This window comes from Pinus tabuliformis, chromosome 9 (assembly GCF_031772625.1).
Source record: "Pinus tabuliformis cultivar Carrire ecotype Pingquan chromosome 9, CPIR1, whole genome shotgun sequence".
Classification (NCBI taxonomy): Eukaryota; Viridiplantae; Streptophyta; class Pinopsida; order Pinales; family Pinaceae; genus Pinus; species Pinus tabuliformis.
In genome coordinates this window covers 1,847,037,494-1,847,064,026 of record NC_142307.1, presented here as the reverse complement: position 1 = coordinate 1,847,064,026, position 26,533 = coordinate 1,847,037,494, and the positions used below count along the sequence as shown (strand labels likewise).

The 26,533-nt window shown below is 39.9% G+C and overlaps 1 protein-coding gene across 1 annotated transcript in view; it reads left to right on the top strand.

The window, feature by feature from the left end:
* Window positions 1-26,269, top strand: part of LOC149156218 (uncharacterized) — a 44,741-nt gene extending 18,472 nt beyond the window's left edge. The window contains exon 2 of the mRNA XM_089438008.1: window positions 25,596-26,269. Coding sequence (XP_089294134.1) covers window positions 25,596-25,772 — 177 coding nt within the window. The 3' untranslated portion in view covers window positions 25,773-26,269. The remainder of the gene's footprint in view (window positions 1-25,595) is intronic.
* Window positions 26,270-26,533: the final 264 nt, after the last annotated feature.

Sequence of the window (26,533 nt, the reverse complement as noted above, 5' to 3'; positions counted from 1 at the left end):
ATATTATAATTATTATATATAATATAGTTATTAATTCATTATATATCCTTTTTCTAGAGAAAAAATTCCTGTAATTTTACTATCGAGAACAAAATTACAACTTTAGATGTTGGAGGCCATTCCAAATGGCCAAAGCCCAAAGAAGTCTGTCCTCATCAGGGAGACTAAAATTGCATTCACAGAAGAAAAGCACAGAAATATCATTCGTGTTCATGCACAACGGTCACTTTCTTTCAGTCTTAAAGGTATCCGTATCATTAACTAAGCTTTTGAAAAATCTGCAAAACTGGTCCTGATTAAGCTTCAATAAGGCAAAAAAAACCTGCTCTTAGCTGCTGTAGATATTAATCTAAATGGAGCTAAGAGTCATGAAGAAATTCTGATTCGGTGTCTTCATGATATTCTTTGACTTTCCATAAGCTGTGGTCCAGTGCCAATCTAGCTTTTGGGAGGAGATTGACATCGTGGCTTTTGTCCCTGAACATATGGTCATAAGTGATGTGAGTGAAGAGAGGCAATATGCTGTATGTTTTGGAACAAAGTCTTTGTGAAAATTCGGAAAACCCCGAATCCTATTGTAACAACTGATAATGTTTCTTCTATTTGTTAAATTAGTCAAATAAATTACGTGTAGTTTCCTACATCAAACATAGAAACATATACATTGCAGCATTCACAAATACAATAATGTGGAAGAAATAAAAACACTGGAATAATAGATGCACACACAATAAATACTTTTATTTTTGGACCAATGTCCATGGAAAAACCCAACTTGGGAAAAACGGTGCAGCAGCTGAGGGTTTTATTATTATGCAGTAGTAAGTCTGAGTACAATTTTATGGATGCTCAAATCTAGGAATCCATATAGAGAAAATGAATGACAAACGTCTAGTGAGAAAAATCTCACTTCCATCGGTGATCCGACATTGACCTTAGCTCAAGATGAGTTGCCCCTATTTGCCTTTGCGCTCCCTTTGCGTCAGCATGTTGGGGCCAACATTTCTCTCACTCTGTTGATTAGTTGCTGCTCTGGAAACTCGATCTTTTGGCTCTTCGGGCTCCCACTCCGGCTCCTGCCTCTGAAACTCGACTTCTCCTCAGCAAATACGGATCTCCCTCTGAAGCTCTGCGCTGCCTCTCTACACTGCGTCAACCTCTCTATGGAGTACGCTGTCTCTCTGCTATGCAATCACCGGACTGGAAAACTTCCTTCTGGCCTTACTATCCCGACCCCTCTCTCATTGCATTGAAACTACTGAATCACCTCATAGCTTCTACTCTAGAGTTCGATTTCCCAGCGATATCAAATACCTTCCTCCTAAGTGTGTTGTTCAAGTGCCCATCAAGCTCCTTCTTATAATCTCTCATCGGAACACCAATGACCAAGATTAAAACATAATCAAGGGCTAAAATTAACTGGGAGTTGATCCTCATCTTTATCTAGAAGATTCGCACCAGATTTAATCAATACCCTTTAATTAATCACATTTCCTAAGTTTAGACTTAGGAATACATTAAAAATGATTAATTATTTTAATTAAATCACCTCTAGATGGAATTTTCCCAATTTGGGTCCTAGAGGACGTATGTGTCTTAGCCTCTTTGGAAAATATCGAGGCTATAGCACATCCGATGCTACAAAAATCAACACTCCCTCTTAGTGAGGAATGTGCTCTAGTGTAGCAACCCGTTGATGCATCACTCCTTCTCTGCACCATCTCTTGCTGCGCCGTTGATGTCTGGCTGCTGTTGCCCACCAACTACTGTGCAACTTTGATGAAACACTGCATCCGTGCTGCTGCTGGCCCTGCTGAACTGCTGCTAACACTGCATCTGCACTGCAACTCCCTCTCCATTTGTTGTTGTTGCAACTGCAACAACTACAAGGGAAAAGCATCCAAAATACTGAACTAACTGTGGTCAATATGATGCATCTGCCACCCGAGTCCTGATTGTTCTAGACTCTGCTCTGTCACTGTGGCACCTGACTGCACCAACTGCCACTGTTCCATCTTGTTACTGCATGTCTTGGGCTCCCATAGCAAGGTATTGATTCATGAGGTGGACCTCATCAAGAATCCTTCTCATCTTGTAGCTCTCTAGGGCTACAACTCCAAATCACCCCACCTCACCCCTGGAGGTAACTCGATGATTATGACAATCTCTTCCTCCAATTTGGAGGACAACCTGTCAATCTCAGCGGATGCAGCCTTCTGATCCTGCTTCTCCTTTGTCCTTCTTTCTGAGAGGACATTGAGTGCTGTAGTGGCCAAGCTCACCATGCCCGAAGCACTTGATCATGGAAATGTCTCCTGCTGCCCCTTAAATGCGAGGGCCACATATTTTTCCTCCTTTACTTGCTTCGTCCCACTGCTGCTGCTAGCACCACTGATGGTGCTCTTCACCAGATCTCGCCTCATCTCCTCCTGCTGCAGATCAACCCACATACGTTCCCAATCCGATAGTTTCTCTCTGCGCAGGATACTTTGGGCAAAGACTTGCCATTCTTCGGAAATGCTGTTCAAAGCTAATCATACAAACTCTGTAGGTTGGGGCATTGTCCCTACTAAATCCATCTGATCCCAAACATCCTGAAGCCTAGTAAGGAAGCGGTCTATACGTTCCCCTTTCTGCATTCTCTTGCATCTCAGCTTCTCCTCAAGATACATCTTTTGTCGCTCGAAAGATTCTTCGTACAACGTAGCTAGTGCTTCCCACATCTGCCGGGGAGTATCTTTGCTAGCTATGTGAGATACTATGCGATCTCGAACCCCATCGAGAATCAACCTCTTAGCTTTCGCCATTTGCTTCTTGTATTTCTTAAGCGGATCTGCATCTGCGGGTACAACTATCACACTATCAATATAAGTTTTGAGATCATGTTTATCTATAAAGTAGGAAATTCTAGCCTTCCAGATCACATAGTTGGAGGCTTCGTCCAAGCGATCTTGATCTCTCAACCCAATTGATGCCATCTCTCTAAAAATTTCAAATTCCTCCTCTTCTCCTCTACGCAGCTGTTGCCAAGCTATTCGCACTTCCTTTTGGAGTGAGAAATCCTGCACACAGCTACTGTTGCTGTGCTAGGAAAAATACAAACTTCTTGGCTAGAAGTCCCCGAGGAAAGAATTCCCTCAGTGTGTGCTCTTCCTTCCTCCTGACGCTATTTGCACTAGCAACTGCTGCAAAATTTGCGTCCTAGCTGAAGATCTACTCTGCAAGGAAACTGCTGCTACTCCCTCTGCCTTTGGTACTCTTTGATCTGGAAAATTTTGTTCTCTGTTGACTCACTCAGAGAAAAAATTTCCACGAAAAACTGACCCTCTTGGCCAAGGAAATGCGTTGCCCCTGGGGTTTCGAATTGCTACCTACGCAGAAATTCGAACCTCCTTCCTTTCTGCTTTGAGCTCTCTGACTTCTATCTGTGCTTTGATATCATGTGAAAATTCGGAAACCTCGAATCCTACTGCAACAACTAATAATGTTTCTTCTATTTGTTAAATTAATCAAACAAATTACTTGCAGTTTCCTACGACAAATATTGAAACATATACACTACAACCTTCACAAATACAATACTGCGGAAGAAATAAAAACACTGGAAGAATAGATGCACACACACAATAAACAACGTTATTTTTGGACCAATGTCCCTGGAAAAACCCAACTTGGGAAAACCGGTGCAGCAGCTGAGGGTTTTATTATTATGCAGTAGTAAATCTGAGTACAAATCTATGGATGCTCAAATCTAGCAATCCGTACAGAGAAAATGACTGACAAACGTCTAGTGAGAAAAATCTCACTTCCACTGGTGATCCGACATTGTCCTTAACTCAAGATGATTTGCCCCTAGCTGACTCTGCGTTGGCCTGCTAAGGCTAGCGTCTCTCTCACTTTGTTGATCAGCTGTTGCTCTGGAAACTCGATCTTCTTACTCTTCGGGCTCCCACTCTGGCTCCTGCCTCTGAAGCTCGACTTCTCCTCAGCAAATATGGATCTCCCTCTAAAGCTCTACGCTGCCTCTTTGCACTGCGTCAACCTCTCTGTGGAGTACGCTCTCTTTGCTATGCACTCACCAGAATGAAAAACTTCCTTCCGACCTTACTATCCATGCCCCTCTCTCACTGCTTCGAAACTATTGAATCACCTCTGACAACTCACAACTGATACTCTGGAGTTTGATTTCCTAGCAATATTGAATTCCTTCCTCCTCAAGTGTGTTCTCCAAGTGCCCATCAAGCTCCTTCATATAATCTCTCGTTGGAGCACCAACGACCAAGATTAAAATATAATCAAGGGCTAAGATTAACTAGGAGTTGATCCCTGTCTTTATCTAGTCACACCAAATTTAATTAATACCCTTTAATTAATCACATTTCCTAAGTTTAGACTTAGGAATACATTAAAAATGATTAATTATTTTAATTAAACCATCTCTAGGTGGAATTTTCCCAAACGATTTCTGGGTCTTGGAGAATGCATGTGTCTTAGCCTCTCTGCAAAATCTCGAGGCTAGAGCACATTCGATGCTACAGAAATCAAGAGTCTTGAGAGAGTAGTTCTACAAAGCTTGTGAGCCCTTCATCGAATTTACAACCAACATAGAGTTGCCATAGATGTGTATGTGTATGATTTCTCCCTCCTGAGCAAGATGTAACAAAAGTTTAAGTGCTATGAGTTTAGAACAATTATTGATGGCTTACCCAAGGCCAATAAAGGGAGATTTTGTGTGAGGCTGAGAGGTAGATGACCGCACCAGCTCCTCCCTAAGATGGGTCACCTTGGGATGCACCATCAAAGAAGGCCTGGGGATGTTCTGTTTGAATCTGAATATCTGAGCAGATTGATTGAGCCAAAGTGTGAGGAATGTGACAAGAGTCTATAATGGACAGGCTATCAATGTCAATTTTTAGAGTTGAAGAGTCCTCATTTATAAAATGACGTGATTTTGAGCTATCCATACACCTTATGAGGGGGAGGGCTTTATGCTGTTTCTTATGCTGCAAACTCAACCATTTAAGAAAGGTATCTTCAATAGAGGCACCTTCCCATATACATGTTCGACCCTAAGATTTGTGAATCTCATCCCATACAAAGGAGATGAAGGGGCAAGCAAGAAAGAGATGAAATGCATTTTTGTATCCTGGTGGCATAGACAACAATAATGAGTTCCTTGAAAAGATAAGTTTTGAAGATTATCCCATTCGAGAGCCTTGTTGTGGATTAGGAGCCACATGAAAAGTTTTGCTTTTGGATGGCATTTGAGTTTCTAGATTTTTCCCCCACAAGGGAGCAGGGTCCAACTGGTGTTCTTGTTTAAGAGCAATGTAACTAGATTTTGGAGTGTATCCCCTAGTTGAATATGGGGTCCAAATCAGTTGATTAGGTTGTCCTGAGAGGGTCACATAAATGTTGTGGAGAGCATGAGTGTATTCATCTCAATAGAGTCCCAACTCACCTTCTAAATTTTGTTGTAGACTGGATGCTTGATGAGTTTTACCCTTGACATAATCCTACCGAGAAATTTGATTTAGGAAGTGAAAACCTTTACTATTGAGACTTTGTATGAGTTGGTCCAGAAGGAGATGATTTTCCATACTGCCAATCCATGGGTATTTCCCAATAAGGACCCTCGAACTGTCACCAATTTTCCATTAAAGTCCATGCCCTATGAGAGGAAAAGTCTGAATGATTGCTTTCCAAATGATGGAGCCATGTCGTGAAGAATTTTTTGGATCCTTGATCCAATCTTCAATCGAGGTTTGGCCCATATATTTGGATTTTGTTGCCTGGGCTCATAATCTGCTACCACACACGCTAGTGCCTTGGAGAACATGAAGATGTCTTTAAACCCCAACCCCTTAACCTTAAGGCTTATGCTAACTTTTTCCAGGACATGAACTATTTCGGCCTTCTTGTTTTCTTGTGGAGATGTGACTCTATGGTGTACTTTGCTATTTGAAGCTATTTCCTTGGTGCTAGTGATGTTACTTTGGAGCAATAAAGGCTTGTACATGCATTCTATCTTGTAAGTGTTCCTTGGATTTTTATAAATTTTTATTCTTGTCTAATGTGTGGAATGGTTAATTATCTAGGGTTTCTAGTGTGTTAATTATTGTTGAAAATCATTGATTGGAATCTAGATGATAGCATTGTATGCATTACTCACTAGTAGAATGTGAATGGAAATCCCCTTGGTGAACCTTTAAACTAGCTCTGTCAAGTGATTTTTCTCCTTCACAAAAGTAATAGCTAGGGTTTTGAGACTTAGGGTTTCATCATTGCCTTACTCCTTGCCAAGAATCAACATATTTTACAGTCCCATAGGCTTCCATCACCCCAAGGACTAGGCATTGGCCTTGTCACTTTGTTGATCGCCTACGAAATTTACCATAAATCTGATTTTCTCTCTCCTAATCTGATTTTCGTCCCCTTAAGGATAAGCTGCTAGCTAGGGCCTGGGCATGAATTGGACTAGGGTTAAAGTCTTTGGCTTGTCGAAGGATTCAACATCGGAAGGAATGTTGGTTACCTCAAAATCATCCCCTTTTGGTGGCTAATCCATCCATTTCAAGGTTAAATTCTTTTGCCCTAGGTAGATATTGCCCTAGAAAAAGCCCTAGTTTGCCCTGGGCTTCAACTTGGGGCTTGTTGAAGGCTTCTTGTTCCATTGGTTGTTGATATTCATTGTTTGGAAGCCTTTTCTTGACCTTGTAATCTTAGGTGTGTCCTTTAGGATTGCTATTTCTCAAGCCCTAGATCATTTGCCAAAATAGGCCTTGTTGGGGGATGCAAATTGCCCTATCATGTTTGCCGAGCCTTGTTCTTCGGACGAGTTGCTCTCTATAAGCCTAGTTTGTCACCTTATTCCTTGGACTTAGCATATCCCTCATAGGTGACCTACTAAAGGGAAGCCTCCCTAGTGGTGAAAATCCACAAAAGAGCAGGAGGTAGTGGCTGTGGTGACAGTGGGCCACACCTCATTGTTGTCCCTTGCATTAGTGTTTGCCTTGTGAGTTTTCCCCTCACAAGCCCTGCTAAATTTTGAGGCAACACACGGTAATCCATTTGTGACTACTAGCCTACCACTAGGGAGACCAGACCAGTGGCACAGAAGGGCTGCTTTTGGCCAAGTAAATATTATATCCAATAAGAAGAGAGTCTAAAAAAATCTAGAAATGTACCATAAAACTAAATCTTGTCATCTACTTGGATTGCGGCCTTGCTATTTCTATTATGGAAAACAAAATTGATAAGAGAACAGTTATCTGGATGGGGAATCCACCTGAATGGTATCTGGTGCCTTTGTATCCTCCTAAGAGTTGGAGAATTCCAAATTAGCTACATTCTTGGCCAGCATTGAGACTTTGTCATTGAGTTCCCTTAGTTGCATCTGCAGATCATTGATACTAAGCAAGATTTCCTGTTGAGCTTCCAACTGTCCAACAAGTACTTTACCGATTATTGTTTTTATCTGCCAATATAGGTCTATAGTCTGAATGTATCTGGTCTGTCTAGTACAAGTGTTCCCTATTTCAGGAATCCAACTGTCAACCTCTTCCTCCACTTCAGTATCCAAAAGAGATCTGTGCCCCAGTCTTGCTTCTTGCCTTGCATTTTGGATGTCCCTACAAATCCCTGTTGAGTATTTTCCATATATATGCCATCGCAGACTGTTTTGCCACCTGTTGCGTTCTCAGATAGGGAGCATGCCTATTGCCTAGACGACTGACATGTTGACTCTTGGCATCTAAGAACAGGGGAAAGGAGACAGGGTTGAGGTACAAAGCAAGGGAGTAATATGGGACAAAGGCACCTGCTTACGTGGTAAAATGTACACAATAAACACTGAGTGCCACAGGGGAGGAGCCAAAAGATGCCAATGGTTTACAGGAACAAAGTTGAGGACCAGAGGGAGGATCGAGACCCAAAGACTCCTTACATTGAAAAGTGGAAGGGAGATATAAGATGCACGCACTGTAGCCAAGAGGGCTGCTAGCAGTCACCAACAAAATAACAATTTTTCAATCTAAAACCCACGGAGGAAGTAGGACTGTGAGAATAAAGCAGAGAGAGTCACACCACCTATGAACCAGAGCATAAAAACACAGGCTGGGAAACAATCTAGCCTTGAATCATTTAGGAAAAGGCTTGAATTATTGGCACCAAAATAAACCAGAGTACATAAAAGCCAGGAATGCCAAGTAATAGAAGAATAATAATGCCAAATCGTGAATGTTTCTCTTACCCGAAACCTTCTAAAGTTGCCAACTTCCCAGATGCTTTCCCCATTGTTCACCATGAGAGCCAGGCTGTCGTGTCTGTAGCATGTGCTATGATGATTCATTGAGGGAGAGGTCACTGAACTGTGTCACCAGAGAAAATCCAGTATGAAGAAAACCACAAGCCCGCATGCATGAACCTCACGTTTAGCCCTCTACCACGTGGGTGGATCATTTATCCACTGCTTGGGCTGGTGGCTACCTTTCATACTGAGCTTAGACAGTCCCATGATTTGACACTCAGGGCGGGGATAATGTTGTGTATTATTAATTGTAATTACTATTTATTATAAGTATGATAAATATTATATATAAAAGTTATATATTTAAAAGTGTGTATATTTTATTTATTTATTTTTAAAAAATATAAAAATGTATTTGACATTTGTATTGTTTGTACTTGCCATTCCCATGATTTGACACCCAGGGTGGGGATAATGTTGTGTATTATTAATTGTAATTATTATTTATTATAAGTATGATAAATATTACATATAAAAGTTATATATTTAAAAGTGTGTATTTTTTATTTATTTATTTTTAAAAAATATAAAAATGTATTTGAGATTTGTATAGTTTGTACTTGCCATTTCCATGCAATATCCAGATCTTGGCTTTTAAAAAAACTGGAAGATCTGTATACATATCCTGGTAATTGATCCAAAATGAATTTTGGATAGACTCCTAAGTCCAAGTGCTCTTCATTGAGGAAAATGAAAGTCCAAGGAAGTTCTTGGAAATAGCCCCATTGTAGAGATCTTTTTATTCTGAATCTACTGCAACTTGAATTGGAAAAAATGGACTTAGGATGTAGAAGTTATCGCAGAAAGAAGATGTCTTATGTTTTTTAGAAAAAGAGGAAAAATCCTCTAAAATGGGCAAAAAAAACCCTTATAAAGGGAAATCGCATCGGACCAGGGCAAAAGAGCGGACTTAAGTGGAAAGGGGAGAAACCCCTGATCGTCGATCCTCGACATATCGGGTCGGAGGCAGACATGCGATATAAGGACCGGGCTGATGCGATACTGCGATCTTCGAATCGACGAATCGACATCGACAATGGCATGAGACTTAAGGCGGGACTCCGGGCCGAGCGATATTGCGATCGCTGATATCGGTGTCGGCGGATTGGCGTCGGCATAGGCCATGCCATATGGAAAGACCCCGGGACTTTGCGATATGTGATTGCGACATGTCGCATCGCAAAATCACATCACAACAATACAAAGGAGCGGGGCCATATATATATGCGACTTGCGATAAAGCCAGACCCGACGGGTCTTATCGGCCCAAATATATATATATATATATATATTTTGAGTTCTGTAAAAGGAGTGTTTTAATGCAAATTCACGTTTTCGTTAAATAAACGAAATACAAGGGGAATGCGTTGATGCGGTGCGACCGGACCCAAAAGGGTTATAAATGCAGCTGTATATTTTTTTTCAAGTCCCGACATGAGCCATTTTGTCGGGATTTCCTGTGTTTTAATGTATTTTGCAAATACAAAGGAAACCTCGGCACATGGGCACTTGCAACTTGCGATAGCGATTGCAGGCGGACCCGATATGAGTCTAGGGCGGATTTAATGATATTTCAGGTCCGATAAACGACAGATTAGCGAATTTTCCCATGTTTCACAGTGTTTCTCTGTGTAAACAGGGAACAATTGTTTTTGGGGATTTCAAGTGCCGATGTTTCCTTTTGTTACAAAATAGGTGGCCAACATCCCTGCAAGCATTTAGCAATGATTGCTAATGCTCAGAGGTGGATTTGAGCAGACAGTGGCCGGGAGCCATAGAGCCCAGAAGAGGAAAACGAACGAACAATGCTGATTGGCTTAAAGCCACAGAATGACAAAGAAAGGAGGGGATAAGCAGAGAGCGAAGGCGCAACTAAGAAAAAAAACAGGAGGCTAAGCCAAAGCAGGAAGCTAAAGCGAAAGAGAGTAGCACAGAAAGGGAAGGCAAAGAGAACGCGGAGCTAATGCGCAGAGCAGCCGAGTGGAGTCACTTGGAAGTCAAGTGTAAAGCTCGAGCGCTATCATTTGCAGATAGCCAGAGCGAGAGCCGAGAGCTTCAGAGCCAGGGAGAGATAGTGTTCTGAGCCCATTGTTCCTGTGTAAAACAGTGGAGTTGAGCCAAGAGCTTGTAAAAGGACTTTGCCATAATCCCAGAGAGCCTAGTCGAGTTGACTAGAGCTCAAGGAGATGTAGCCCAAGAATTTTGGGTGAACTCCACATTAATTTGCTGTCTTATGTGTGATGCTTGTTGCTGCATTGTTCAATGTTATATGCTTTATATTAGTTTAAACAAAATCATTTACAACACATAAATAGTTTAAACAAACATAAGCCTACACCCATTATTTCCAAGCACATATTTAATTCCGCATTGGTTAATCATAAAGACTTGGGGATATTTAAGCTTTGGAAGTGGGAGAGGTCCTTGCAAGTTAGACAAGAAGCCTAAGTGCTCCATTTTCATATCAGGTGGTATCAGAGCTTGAGGTTGGTTAACCCCACCTTCAAAGAAGGTTATATTAGAATGCTTGATTGACAGAGCAAAGATTTCTTGTCTGAAAGGTGTTTGGGCAGTCAAGGATTGATTGTTTGATTGATGTATGCTTGTTTGTAGACTAACTATTGTTTGAGTTTGCAGAAGTGAAGGGTAAGCTATTGCTAGCTCAGTCCAGGAAGGACAAGAAGGAAGAAGGGCTGAAGACATTCTTCTATCCCAAAGTATCTCAGAGCAATCCTTGAAGCACAAGAGGTTTGTTGCAAAAGGTTGCTTAAATAAGCTCTTTATTAATCTTGTTTGAAGTTTTTTTGTTCATTGGCATAATGACAACTTCTACAAGTGTATCCTCGAATTCCTCTTGCATCACAAGACTTTTTGATGAATACATAAAGCAAGACTTGTTCATTATGATGGGCAAGGTGAGAGAAATGTATGAGGATGGCAGGAAGAGTAGCATACTTAGAGAGCAGTTGAATTCCATGAAGGAAGAGAAGCAATTGCTTTTTGACAGACTGCAGGAAGTGGAGAGGCAACTTCATATTGCAAATATGAACCTGAAGAGGATGCATGAGTTGGAGCCACAGCGCTTTGTTGCCAAAGAAGCCTTGGTCAAGTATCAACGCGAATAAGAGGTAAACCATTCCAGTTGGTCTTCAAATTCTTTTAAGAATGCTTATATTGGTTCTTTTGAAAAACATACTAGAGGCATAGGTTCCAAGCTAATGTCCAAGATGGGCTATGAAGGAAAGGGCTTGGGAAAGCATGCACAAGGTATTGTTGAACCAATAATGGTTGAGGAAAGACCTAAGTGTTTGGGTTTTGGCTATAGACAGTCTTATGGAGAGAGTTCCCATGAAGGCCATTGAAATAGCTCCAAGAAGGAGTTGCATTGTAGAGTGTGAAGATTGTGTTCAGGAGGAATGCAATAGCTTGAAACATCACTTGCAAGATGTAGGTGTTCAGAAGCACACACTTGAACCAGGGAGTTGTGGAAACTCTAACAGCCTTGAAGAGATTGATGGTGTTCCAAAGGGAGCCATTTCTTCATTTGCTTCACTTCCTCATGAAGGCAATAAAGGTGAAAGAGGCAGGTATAAATCTGGTTCTAATCATATTCCTTTTGATTTTGCAAAGCATGGTAAATTTTCACATAAGCATGGGAAAATAATTGCATGTTCCTTATGTGGTTTGGATAACCATCATGTTTCTAGATGTTGGAAGAGAATGGCCACATACAGGAAACTTTTGAAGGAAAAGAAGCAAAAAGCCAAAGGTCCATTGGACAAGGCAAATCATGCTGTCAAGAGGATGCACATGTGTTGCACTTACTGCCATAAGCAAGGGCATCTTGTTGAAAGGTGTTGGACTCTGAATCCAGTAATGCTTCCACAAAAGCTGAAGAAAGTGGAAAGAGAAGATGACAGAAATGGAAAGGAAGTTTCCATGAATGATGTGTCTCAGGATGATTCACATGTTGATGCTGATGTGCAGACAAAGGAAAGACCTTTGAACTGGATTGGTAAGAAATGGTTAGAGTTCTTTTCCAATTAAGGATTGCATGTCTATTGATGCATCTATTGGCATTTCTTTGTTGATGAGATGCGAGTTGCAGGTTTCTACCAAGATGGTGAATGGAAAAGATTGAGTGGGAGACTCACTTTGTTGCTGCAACATTATATTTCATTTCAGCTTCAAAAGTACAGTGTGCTTAAGTGAAAGTTGAAGGATGAAATGCATGCATAAGCATGATGTGCATGAACACAGGGATGTTGATGTTTTCCTTGTATTTGAACATGTATGTGTAATTAACTTGCATGGTTGATTGCTTTGACATGCATGTGATGCAACGTTGACTTGAGGAAAGTTGACTTGGTCTCCAAGATGGAGATAGTGATGAAATGTTTCATCTTTTGAAAAGAGTCCTAATGGTCCTTTTCTACATGCTTGACTTGAAGGGTCATTTGTTTTTGAACGCATGTTTTGTGGGCTTGTTGTATAGTCCATCATTTGTATGCAGATGTAAGACATGGATGTGTTCACAAGATGTGAAATCTGTTTCTTTTATTGAAGCAGGAGTTTAGGCCATCCAATTGTTGTCTGTGTTCCTGTTGTGGTTAACGATTGCTCGTTGACAACTTTGCAAACAAGTATAAATGAAAGTTTTGTGGAACAGGTGTATTTCACATTTATTTGAGCCACCTTGCTTCAATGATCAAGGCAGAGAAGTTCAAACTACCTTCTGTGACCATCTAAGCAGGAGTTCTGTAGGAAGGCAAAGAAGAAGGCAGCTCTTCCCAGGAGGACCAACACATTCAGGAAAGAAAGAGGTCAAAGGCTTTGGTTCAAAGGCACTATGCAAGGCAAGTGTATGTAGGCTAGAAGAAGAGGGTGCTGTTACTCTCAGGTACTGTTCAGATCCGTATATCAGTCTTTTGGAGACCAAAAGTTCTTTTAGTGGGAAGGCGTGATCCAATATGGATTTTGGATAGACTCCTAAGTCTAAGTGTTCTTCACTGAGGAAAATGAAAGTCCAAGGAAGTTCTTCGAAATAGCTCCATTGCAGAGATCTTTTTATTCTGAATCTACTGCAACTTGAATGGGCAAAAATGGACTTAGGATGCAGAAGTTATCGTAGAAAGAAGATGCCCTATATTCTTTAGAAAAAGAGGAAAAATCCTCTAAAATGGGCAAAAAACCCTTATAAAGGGAATTCACATCGGACCAGGGCAAAAGAGCAGACTTAAGCGAAAAGGGGAGAAACCCCCGATCGCCGATCCCTGACATATCGGGTCGGAGGTAGACATGCGATATAACATAAGGACCGAGCCTATGCGATACTACGATTGCCAAAATCGGCATCGACGATGGCATGGGACTTAAGGCGGGACTCCAGGCCGAGTGATATCGCGATAGCCGATATCGACGTCAGCATAGGCCATGCCATATGGAAAGACCCCGGGATTTTGCGATATGCGATTGTGAAATGTCGCATCGCAAAATCACATTGTGACAATACAGAGGAGCAGGGCCCTATATATATGCGACTTGCGATAAAGCCAAACCCGACGGGTCTTATCGGCCCAAATATATATATTTTGAGTTCTATAAAAGGAGTTTTTCAATGCAAATTGGCGTTTTCGTTAAATAAACGAAATACAAAGGGAATGCGCTGATGCGATGCGACCGGACCCGAAAGGGTTATAAATGCAGTTGTATATTTTTTTTTTCAAGTCCGATATGAGCCATTTTGTTAGGATTTCCCGTGTTTTAATGGTTTTTTTAAATACAAAGGAAACCTTGGCACATGGGCACTTGCAACTTGCGATAGCGATTGCAGGCGGACTCGATAGGAGTCTAGGGCGGATTTAATGATATTTTAGGTCCGATAAACGATAGATTGGCGAATTTTCCTGTGTTTTACAGTGTTTCTCTGTGTAAACAGGGAACGATTGTTTCTGGGGATTTCAAGCGCTGATGGTTCCTTCCGTTACAAAACAGGTGGCCACCATCCTTGAAGGCGTTTAGCAATGATTGCTAATGCTCAGAGGGGGATTTGAGCGGACAGAGGCCGGGAGCCAGAGAGCCCAGAAGAGGAAAACAAACAGACAACGCCGATTGGCTTAAAGCCATAGAATGTCAGAGAAAGGAGGGGATAAGCATTGAGCGAAGGCGCAACTAAGAAAAAAACAGGAGGCTAAGCCAAAGTAGGAAGCTAAGGCGAAAGAGAGCAGTGCAGAAAGGGAAGGCAAGGAGAACCTAGAGCTAATGCGCAGAGTAGCCGAGTGGAGTCACTTGGAAGCCAAGTGTGAAGCCCAAGAGCTGCCATTTGCAGAGAGCTAGAGCGAGAGCCGAGAGCCAGAAAGCCGAGAGCTTCAGAGCCAGGGAGAGATGGTGTTCTGAGCCCATTGTTTATTTGTAAAACAATGGAGTTGAGCCAAGAGCTTGTAAAAGGACTTTGCCATAATCTCAGAGGGCCTAGTCGAGTTGACTAGAGCTCAAGGAGATGTAGCCCAAGAGTTTTGGGTGAACTCCACATTAATTTGCTGTCTTATGTGTGATGCTTGTTGCTGCATTGTTCACTGTTATATGCTTTATATTAGTTTAAACAAAATCATTTACAGCACATAAATAGTTTAAACAAACATAAGCCTACACCCATTATTTCCAAGCACATATTTAATTCCGCATTGGTTAATCATAAAGACTTGGCACCTCTATCATATGGTTCATGTTCAACACAAAAACTCAGCACTTAACATGCCACCACAGCCCAACTGATATTTGCCCATATGACCACCAAACATATCTTACTTAGAATTGCATGGACCATGGATAATATTTTTTATGAATCTACAGCAGTTTACTATATTTATTTTCCTGTCTGAGATATCATAAACTAAAGTGGGCTTAAAGAACATTAATATGCACAAAATTGGGTCTCTGACCCTTTTGACAACAGTAAATACACCCTTTTTTAAAATGAAATGCCAAATTACCAAACTTTGATTGCCTATTGGGACAACTGCAACAAAATGTACAAAGCACTTAAATTGGATGAATCTATAGGAATATTTAAAAATATACATTTAAAGTGTCTGAACTTTTTGAAACTGTATGTTTATCTCCTGCTGGTTGATTTCCTTTCATTGAACCCATGCAAAAAACAATTGCAATATGACCAAATTTTAATTGCCCATGGTTCAGACTTCAGCAAAATATGCAACACACTTCGATTGCTTGAAAATATAGGAAAATAAAAACTACATTTAAAGTTTTGAAATTTCTGAAGCTGTGTGTTGATCTTCTGCTGGTCAATTTCCTCTTCAATATATCCATGCATTTATCTCCTTGAGATTTTCTATGATATGCCTAAATTGCAGCACATTCTCCTGGTTATGGCATGAATCAGTGGCATCTGGCTGCTTTCCTTTGCTTGAAATGAGCTTACAGCTGCATGTCTTGTTTGAAAGGACACGAGAGCTGCTTTCCTCTGATTTTCTCTTCATGATCATTTTCTATAGCCTTTTCAGCTGACTTTTGCTTGCATTTTCTTTCTGCCTGCAATATGACTCGTGTTACATTTATCATGCATTCATGATTATGGTCGATTTACATTTCTTCTGTCCATGGTCTAGTGAGATTTTCTGCAACCATAATGTTTGCAGTTGTCTTATGTATGACATTTTATTCAGCCTCTCTTTTTGTTGTGTTTGCATTGTCTTACCTTGGTTCTGCTCTTCAGTGACTTGGTTCACAGCATTTCTTTCAGCAAAATTTCTCAGACTTTCTGATCATCTTCACTAGAAAACATAAGGCGTTTTCAGCATTTCGGGTTTCATAGGATGTTCTCCAATTCTCTTTCTATGCAAACATTTCACAGGAAACTATTCTGGTCTCCACTTACCATAAGCCAATTTACCATACTCCAATAGACATTCAAGAATTAGAAAACTTGCACAAATCCAGGGTAAATTCTTATTGCTCCTGAATAGATTAGGGTACTCAAATGAGGGTTCTTTCTGATGTCTCAGGGGCATGGATATAGTTTATTTTTTAAAGGACAATATCTATAGTGGTAATTATACTTGGCTGAATCGAAGCATCCCCAATTTAGACCAGAGATGATATTTTTTCATCTTTAATTCTTGACTTTGCTGCTTAAGGTATTCTACCAATTTTATGCAATTCCTAGTGAGTTTCCTTTCTTTATAGTACTCATCCTTCGTGACACCACATTTATTTGCTCACTCTGACATTACTTGTCTAGGACAGAGTTTACACAAATTCACTTTATATCTTCTTCCTCCTCATCTGCTACTTCTAATTCTTATAACATGCTTTATTTCTGAAATTGTAACTTTTGGAACTTTGCATCAAAATTAAGGCACTTAAATCTCATACTTTTTTTCTTCATTTGAGTGAATACTAGTGGCATAGTGTCTCTAGCTGTGTGTCCCTTTTCTGTATCACTTTTAGGTTTTTCTGCAAAATTAAGGAATGCTCCTGCTTAAAGATTGCATGGTTGTTTACAACCAGTTCCAGTAAGAAGTGCCCTACTCTAGATCTGTTATTTTGCTTCTACTCCTTACTACCACATTCATCCTTGGAAGTTATTTCACAAGGATATTGAACATGTCCCTTCCCCTTTTCTGTATTTATAACATGATGAGAGGAGTAGCTTTTCTCTCCAATATCTTCACAACACTGTTTAAATACTTTCAAATCATCTCACTGTTTTCCAGGGTACCAGCTGTATGGGTTTTGTCAGCATTGAGAGTTACAGTGGTTATAAAATGTTGATCTTGCAAATTTGGATGCTAACATTGTGGATCCCAGATTCCTTGAATTTTTGAATATATAATCTAACCTTCAATCTCTACAGCTGCCTTGCTTTATGAATTCTCAAAATACTGCCCAATTTCATATGATCAGACATCATGTTGGTTGTTTCAAATTCAACCTATTAAATCTGCTTCATGACAAGGAATGGATTAGACAACAGCTCTGCCATTTCTGATATCACTGTGTTTCACCACAGGATAAAGACGGTGAAGGTTGAGTAGCCTCTTTTCTCAGTATTTCTTGATGTTTCATATTATCACGTCATGTATTCATATTTATACTTTACTAAATATAGAGATGTAATTCCGGCATGCATAAGAATTATGGAATCTACATGTCAGATCGGAAACTGTGATGCGTATTTAAACTATCTCAACGTTTCAATCCCACCCAGGGTTCATCTTCAGGAGTTCTTGAAACTCAAAGGAATTATGATTTCTCTTTCTTCTTCTTAATACATAAAGGTAATCGCCACATGTTTATTGATATGGCTACAGAATGAGTCGGATCTATCAGATTTTGTAATGTTTAGACCCATGGATAAAAACATATCGCTGTTTATTCTGTTGTGAAGGCGATGTTTAATGACAGCAAAGCCAGGAATTACCTTAGAGTCCTTACATCTCTTTAAGAAAGATAAATCAGTAACTCTGTGAGCTAATTTAATGCGCGTCCTTTCCAGCAAGTGACCTTATTCAGAATTTCCCATATGTGGAGGTATTTAATTAGATTATAAACCATCTTTTTCACGCAGTGAACATGTATGCCAGATTGTAAACTGCGTTCTTGAATCTAATTACTCCTATTATATATAGCCAGTAAATCCTTATGATATGGCCTGCTTTTGTGATCATTTTGAGCCCAAAAATGTACATTTTAACCAGTCATACTGATAAAGAGGGGGCAGATTCTTTATGGTTAGGTTGTTTAATGTGTAATTTCTTGTGTTCTTACTATATTGGCTAAAGGGGCTCAAGCTCTGTTAATTTGAACTATATTATCAATATAATATTAGTAGCAATAAGGTGTTGGCATGTTTTCCATGATTCAGAGCCTATAGGTAGGTGGGAGTGCAAATATTTGATCTCTAGCACCATACATAAGCAATGTCATGTCACCAAATTGCTGAATATGGTCATCATCCATAACAGAAATGGTGACCTACTTACACACAGGGGTCTTTGTTGAAAAAATAGAGGTTGCCCCTTGTCTCTGTTCTACAACCTATCTTGGCCCTTCATTCAATATAGGAACATAATTAAGAGTGGGGCAAGAGTCACATACTCATTCTATGCAGGAAGATTGCATGCTATTCTCTTGAATCTTGATATGTTCTTTTGACTAGCTTTTCCCTCAGTAGGATATGTTGCTTCCACTGTATGCAGCCAAGAGGAAATCACCAAGGTGATCTAGAATTTATTCAGGCAGCCAATCTATAGTTTAAACCAGTTATACACCTACTTTTGAAGTCACATTCTGTGAATTGATAGCTTTCATAGCAGAGTGGGAGTGTTCTTGATATTCTCTCATGAGCAGATAGATGGATGTGGATAAATATTGATCAAACAAGCAAGTGGGCTATTAGTATGATTGAAGAGAGGAGCATTAATAAGATCAACCAAGTATATATGAATAGGCCAAAGAAGTTTATCATTATATAGGGTTACAAACTTACAACCCATCCCACAATCCCAGCCAGGCTGCATCTTGATCCCAAATCTAGATGTGTTTTATTTCGGCTGATGTGGGGATTTTAGATCACACTTCAACTTATTCTGAAACTATCTATGAAAGGCTAAGAAACTGAATTTGCTCCCCTGGCCTAATGTGTCCCAAATCGGACATGATTCGGTGGGACATGTGTCCTCTGGATCATGTCCGAGCATGTGTGGCAGAATTTTTCCCTCTGTGTGCCTTTAAAAGTGCGATTTGGCCATTGTATTCTTCACCAAAGTCATTGTGGGTGAGCAAAGGGTGTGTGAGAGCTAAGAGCAAAGGGTGAGAGCAAAGAGCAAAGGGTGTGGGAGCATTTTCAAGGAGATTCAAGCAACATGTAAGTGCATTTTCTCTCTATTTTTTTGCATTTTTATTACAGCAGTTTGCATGTGCATTTCTTTTACAAATTTGTGCATTTTTTGTTTATTTTTTATAGCATTCATGGCTCAATCAAGGGCAGCAGGGAAGGGGCAAAGGAAGGGGAAGAATGTCTCCATTGGAGATGCCCCTCCTGTTCCAATTTCATCAGGGTCTGCTGCAAGTGTTCCCTCTATTGCAAGTGGGGCTACAACAACAGCTTCAAATGTTGAGGGAAGACAACATCCTCAAGATAACAAATATCGCTTGTGGAAATATGTCATAAGAGAGCAAGGGTCAGGCAACAAGATGAAGGGAGGAGGCAATGCTGCTTGGAAATACAACTATTGCAACATTAATTTCATGAGCACATATCATCGTGTGAAAGCTCATTTATTGGCCTTACCAAGTTGTGGAATTGCAGTTTGTACAAAGGTGCTTTTACCAAAGAGGAAAGAAATGGAAAGAGAGACCAGTGTTGGTATGGCAAATGTGGCTGCAAAATCTAAAAAAAACAAGAATGATGATCCCCTTCCATTCTTGAGGAAAAGCAACAACCAATTCCCATTTGGGAGTTCTGGTGGGGGACAAGTAGCAAAAAGAAAGGCAATTGCACTTGGTCCAATGGGCAAGATTTTTCAGACAGAGAAATGGGCAGAGTTTGATCTCACCATTGCCTTTTTTTTTCCATCATAACTTCATATCCTTTATTTGATTACAGTGGAATGGACAACAAGGTTAGCCTCGCGACTCGCGTTACATGGGGTCGATTCTGACCGCTACCTCTATAACCACTAGGAGCTGCGCCTGTCTTCTATACAGCTCCAGGGTAAGTCCGAGGGATTTGAACTTGTGACCTTCAGTACGGAATCTACCTTTCTAACGAACTTCACCGCATTGTGATTACCAACTCACCTACCCCCGTGGGGCTAACTTCATATCCTTTAATGTTGCACACTCACCTCTATTTATTGAGATGTGTCGAGCTCTAACTCAAGGAGATCCATCAGGTTATGTGCCTCCTGGGTCAGTGAAGCTTAGAACCACATTGTTGATGAAGGTAAAGAAAGAGGTGGACAAAATGTTTGAGCCTATTAAATCAGCATGGCCAACATCTGGAGTTAGCATTGTTTTCAATGGATGGACAGATCTAGCACGACACCCACTCATTAACTTCATGGTGTCTTCCTTGAATGGTCCAGTGTTTTTGAAATTAGTGGATGCCCTTGGACAATACAAGGATGCACAATATATGGGTGAGTTGTTTATTAGATTTATTGAAGATGTAGGTGTTGATTCTTGTGTGCAAATCATTACAGATAATGCACCTGTTTGCAAGGTTGCTGACATGATTGTGGAAGCTAAATATCCATGAGTGTTTTGGACACCTTGCATTGTCCATTCATTGAACTTAGCACTTAAATCTATTGCTTCTGATGTGCTTTGGATTGGAAGCATTATTGAGGATGCACGACATATCTGCAACTTCGTACAAAATCATACAAATGCCCTCACTATCTACAAGGAGTACACCAATCTATCATTGTTGGAGATTGCGGATACGCGGTTTGCCTCATCATTCATCGTGTTGAAGAGGTTGAGGGAGGTCAAGATAACTCTTGGGGCCATGGTTATTTCAGAGTTTTGGTCTTTTTGGAGAAAGACAGATCAAACAACCTCAAAAAGAGTGAAGGACACAGTGTTAGATGATGCTTGGTGGGAGAGGGTAGATCTACTTATTAAGATCATGGACCCTATCATTTCTTTGCTTCGATTTGCAGATACAGACTAACCCATCCTAAGAGAGGTTTACGAGGGATGAGATTCCATGATTGAGTCTGTGAGGAGCATTATTGTATAGAGTGAGTGCCCCGAGTATGAGACACCATCAGAGGCCTTCTTCAGCACCATATAGGATATTCTTGTCAGCAGATGGGACAAGAATTACACACCTTTACATTGTTTGGCTCACTCATTGAATCCAAAATACTACAACCATGAGTGGCTGAGTGGTGGACCTTCCCGAATATTTCCTCCTCACATGGATGGTAAACTCTCACAGGGGAGGAAATATGCATTTAGGGGGATTTTTCAGGATAGAGCATCCCTTGATGAGGTGGAGGATTCCTTTAAAGACTTTTCCACTGGCACTGGTCGATTTGCAGGTAATGATGTGATTAGAGACAAGGGGGCTAAGAAGCCCTATTCTTGGTGGGCAACTCATGGGGCAACAAGCCCTCCTCTACAACAGTTAGCCATGAGGCTCCTCTCTCAGGTGACTTCATCCTCTTGTTGTGAGAGGAACTGGAGCACATATGGGAATTTGTATAGTGTCAAGAAGAGCAGGCTTGATCAGTCCAAGGAAGAGACAATGGTGTATGTGCACACCAACCTTCGTCTTATTTACAGGAAGAGCGATGAGTGGTTGAAGGGAAAGACAAAGATGTGGGATGTCTTTCTTGATGATATGGGTTTGGACAACAGCGTTGAGTTGGCATTGGCCAACTTGGATCTCAATGAGCCAGTGCTACAACTTGTCACATTTGATGTTGGTGACACTGTAGAGGGGTCATCCTCCACACTAGTAGATGTAGAGATGAATTTGGATACAGAGGAGGAGGATGCAATAGAGGAGAGTAGTGGTGACCATGATGATGAGTACAATGATGCTGATTTTGATGATGAGGATTGATGATTCATGAGCCACCTACTGCCTTGAGGCTTGTAGAATTGTAGTTGTTTTGTATTTGCTATTTCTATTTGCCATTGGCGTTGTACTACCTATGTAACACTTTAATTTTGATGACTTAATGAGAAAACTACAATATCTTGTCTTTCTCCTATTGGATCATTGATGAATTGAATATGTATTATGATTTATCATTTATGTCACAATTGTATTTGTATGCATAATATTACTTTGTAAAACTTACATCCAGATGAAGATCTATGTTTGAATCAATGAATTTGTATCATGAATGAGAATTTATGTAAGAAATATTTAATTTTTAATAAAATAATATATAACGTGTCCTAATGTGTCCTGTTCCCGGGGTCAACGTGTCCGTGTTCGACACTCGAATCCCCACGTCCCTGTGTCAGGTGACTTAGATGAAAGGTTAGCTTTTGTATCCTTCTGCTACTTATTCATTCAGGGTGCAATTTTTTGAGGTGTAAGGGAGATACGTTTCCCAATTGCATCATGTGGAAGAGGAATCTCGTTACTTAATTGGCCCCCCCTTTGATAATAACACGTCCAGGTATTTAAAGACGCAAGCACGACCTTTTTCTATGGTTTAATCTTTGCTGTAACTGTGTATTGGTTTAAGTAATTTTTCTGATGTTTCAAGTCCTACTCCTATGAATCATCTTCAGAGCCTTAAGGATGAGAAGATGGTGATGCCACAGGTGAATAAATAGTGTTGAAAATTTGATGGAGAATGCTGGCTGATAATCTTAAGAAGAAAATTTGCCAGTTATGTGCTTAATATGCTGGTGAGAGTTTGATGGAGAATGTCCGTTCATGTTAGAAAAGAGGAAATTGCCAATTACGTTAGTTGACTATGTTGGGTTTCTCATTAGTATCTATATTAGCCACAAGAGGTCAGCTTGGTTGGCGAAAGCAGTCTAGTGCAGCCCATCAGGGTTTAATTCCACAAAAAAGTGGCTGGCACACTCTTGCAAGGTGGCTGTTGATTACTGAAACCATCATGGCTGTTAAGTCCTAAGTCATAGGGTTCATTGAACTTGAACCTTCAGGTTCAGAATTTCATGAACCTAATTTATTTTTGAAGTTTGTTGCTGTTTGGCGAACCTCAAAGCCGAACCTAATGCTGAACCAAATGAAACCTGAACCTAATGTTGAACCCAAACCCAAAGACGAATTTAGTGACACAAAAAAAGGTTTGGCTTGGGGTTCTAATTAGAGTTTTGACTTTCCTAAAAGAAATTTAAAAAATGATGGACCTCTTGGGTGCACAAATTGGTTCCAACTCTAGCATGGCCTCCCGTGACATTTCTCCATCATAACCCCTCTATTTGCCTCCCTCTGTAACCTTTGTAACCTGTGAGTTTTGTCCTTTGTAACCTGTGACCTCGGGCTGCTGTGTGTACACAAAGCGCTGTACAGTGTAAACTAAGGCTCTCCCCTTGTCCACCATTCAGATTCTGCTGTAATCCCCGCCTCGTTTGACCCCTAGTCTCACCTAAACTCTCTTCCATCTGCAGTCCGCTGTAATTGTAGGCTGTAGCTTGTAGCCTCGCTTGACCCCACTTGGCCTTGCTATCTCTGCTCGAGCTTCAGCCTGGTTGTAGGCTATAAATAATCCTGAGCCATCCTCACTAAACCTAGGTTCGAGTTCAACTAAACCCTGAGCCACCCACATTTCTTATTTCTTTGTGTATTGATGCTCATTTCTTGTTCTTTTTATGTTATATTTCATTCTAAATTATATATATGTATATATATTTGGAAAGTATATAGCCTAACCTAAAGACAATCCTCAGTTGAACCTTATCGGGAAATTTGAACCCAAATTGAACTTAATCGTAGCTGAACCCGAACTGTGCGACTTAGGTTAAGTCAGGCCAGCTGTTACCTGCCTTGATGAAAGCATATACGGAAGCACTTGCCTCTTGATTGTTGGTTAGTGCTCAATATGTAGTCTAAGGGAGCTTTTTCAAGCTTCCATTATTATATTAATATAATATTGTAAACATTATTTTTGTATATAAGATTTATCTTAATTATTTATATTTCTATTATGTAGACATTAATAATTTAAGGGGTAATGCAAGTTGCATAGATTTAAGGTAAAAATGAAAGCACCTAATTGTTTGATTTAGAGATTAATTAGGTTTAATTATTAGGGTCAAAAGGGAGGATTTGTATACTTTAACAAGGAAAAACATAGTTACTAATGTTCATATTTATGTAGAATAATGCGATGGTGGTAAGGCAAGTTGCATAGATTTAAGGTAAAAATGAAAGGACCTAATTGTTTGATTTAGAGATTAATTAGGTTTAATTATTAGGGTCAAAAGGGAGGATTTGTATACTTTAACAAGGAAAAACATAGTTACTAATGTTCATATTTATGTAGAATAATGCGATGGTGGTAAGAACATTCCTTGTTAGTTTGTAATCTTCCATAAATACAAACTATACTTTCAGCTCTAATTCACAGAATTGCCAGATATTATGGAATCAACAATTGTTACAGAAACGAGTCTTTCCCTGGTATATCTATTTAAATCGCACATGTAGTATGCAGCATGAAATGCAAGATATTTATAAGCTCGAGTAAAGAAGGTCAACCATGGTAAACTGAGCTTTTTATACATGGTTTGGGCCTCGTTATGTTAAGGTGCAGAGGTTAGATGAATGTGTGCTTGTGCCTGTGCACACATGTATTTATTTATCTATTCAATCCACTGGGAACTAATTCCAATCTACAATGAAAAAAGGTACTCATCCATGATTTAGAGATATAATTGGGTCATGGGAACGTTGCTTTGCAACTCCTCCATGCCATGCATGAATGAGTGCAACTAATAGGTATTCAAAATAAAAGATATCTAGCTCTTTGCAGTCAGATACAGTATGCCTGTGTTTTTGTAGATTATATTTGGTGTACATGTTAGATGCTGCGTTCTCAAGCACTAAAGTTTAAATGAAGCATCCTCGAAAGTGTGAATATTGGGTGGATAGGTGACAAAGTCCAGAGCATATAAGTTTCCTGTCTGATAAGCATGGGGACTTGAAGGAAAACTGTAAGGTCATTACTAATGGTAGTGACTAAAATATGTTTTGGTGAGTGCCCTTTTTAATATTATGTGCAGGTTATCATGTGAGGTGGACCACAGTCTTGGGTTATGCTGGTGAGCTTGTCAAAAGTTAGAACCATTAGATTAGGAAGAGCACCATGGTAATTCAGGGAATGTACAAAGTCTTGTCAAAGTTGGTGCTAAGTTGCTAACATCCACTTTTGCATGATCTCTTATTTGTTTCAAGCTGGTAACTCTTGGGAGATATTTTGGTCTATTTGATACTTAATCCATTCTAAAATTTCTTTTTGGCATGGGCTTTTGGTTATTTGTTTTAGACATGGATGTTTCAAGTTTGAACTGTGAATAGGGCCTAGGCCTTTACATGTCAAATAATTTTCCAGTGAGTTTTTTTGACTGAACATCCTTGCCATTCCTTTTCTCTCAGTAATTTGCCTGAACACTATAGCACAAGATTAATATCACTTGATTTGCTTGGAGCACCACAAACATTGAACATTGTTATGTCATTTTTTGGTTCGCAAAACTACTTGTCCAACATTTTGTTGTTTATTTGATCAAGGGGATTTTATATTTCTATTCTTTGCAGGTCGGATCATCAGCTCATTTCGAGAAAGATCTGAGGCTAGATATTCTGGATTCTGTGGAAATCATGATGAAATTGGAGGATGAATTTGCTATAGACATTCCTAATATTGATGCTGATAAGATGGTTTCATGTGCTGATGTCATCAATTATGTTACTGCCCACCCTCAAGCCAAATAATTTGCATCACTGGTTTTTTGAAACTTAGATTCCTTCAAATACAATATTTAAAGGATTGTTTGGGTGGATAGGGATCTGCATAAGGATTTACAACTTGGTGTTTGATCCTATGGGATTTGACTACCAATTCAGAAAATAATTGCACCTTTGCAATGCCGAAGTCTTTCTAGGTTCTACATTTGTCTCTTTAGTTCTCATGGGATGCTTCTGCGAAATCAGCCTAGTAGGTTGACTTCAGAGTGCCCTTTTTCACTGCAGGAAAGATATAAAAAACCTCTGTAGTTCTGTTACCAGCCCGAGTTTATGGAATAGACAACTATCTTGAACAGGAGCGTGAGACAATGTCAAGGACTCATGCAGCAGAAGGTTGAATGTGTTTGAAATTCTTTTCCTTGCTATTCATCTGGGAATTATGTGAAAAAAGCATCTCAATGTTGTTAATAGTTTTGTTATGTTTTCATTGTGGAAGATTTGGAAAAACCTTGAATTATTCTGTATTTTCGGACTCTTGTTTGTTGTTTAACCATATTTTCAGTGATCATGTCACAGAATCAAAACCTATGTTATAATATCAAGGGTATAGACTTGTTGGCATTATTATTGATAGGAAAATAAGATAATTAGGAATGACTAGTATCCGATTCCATTCGTAAGAAATAATTTAACATAGAATTTTAAGCTTCTGAACCTGTGCAAGATTATTAGTATCCTGTTATTTTTCGGTGAAGTTGAATTTATTTACCCCTTGTCATGTCCAGGTG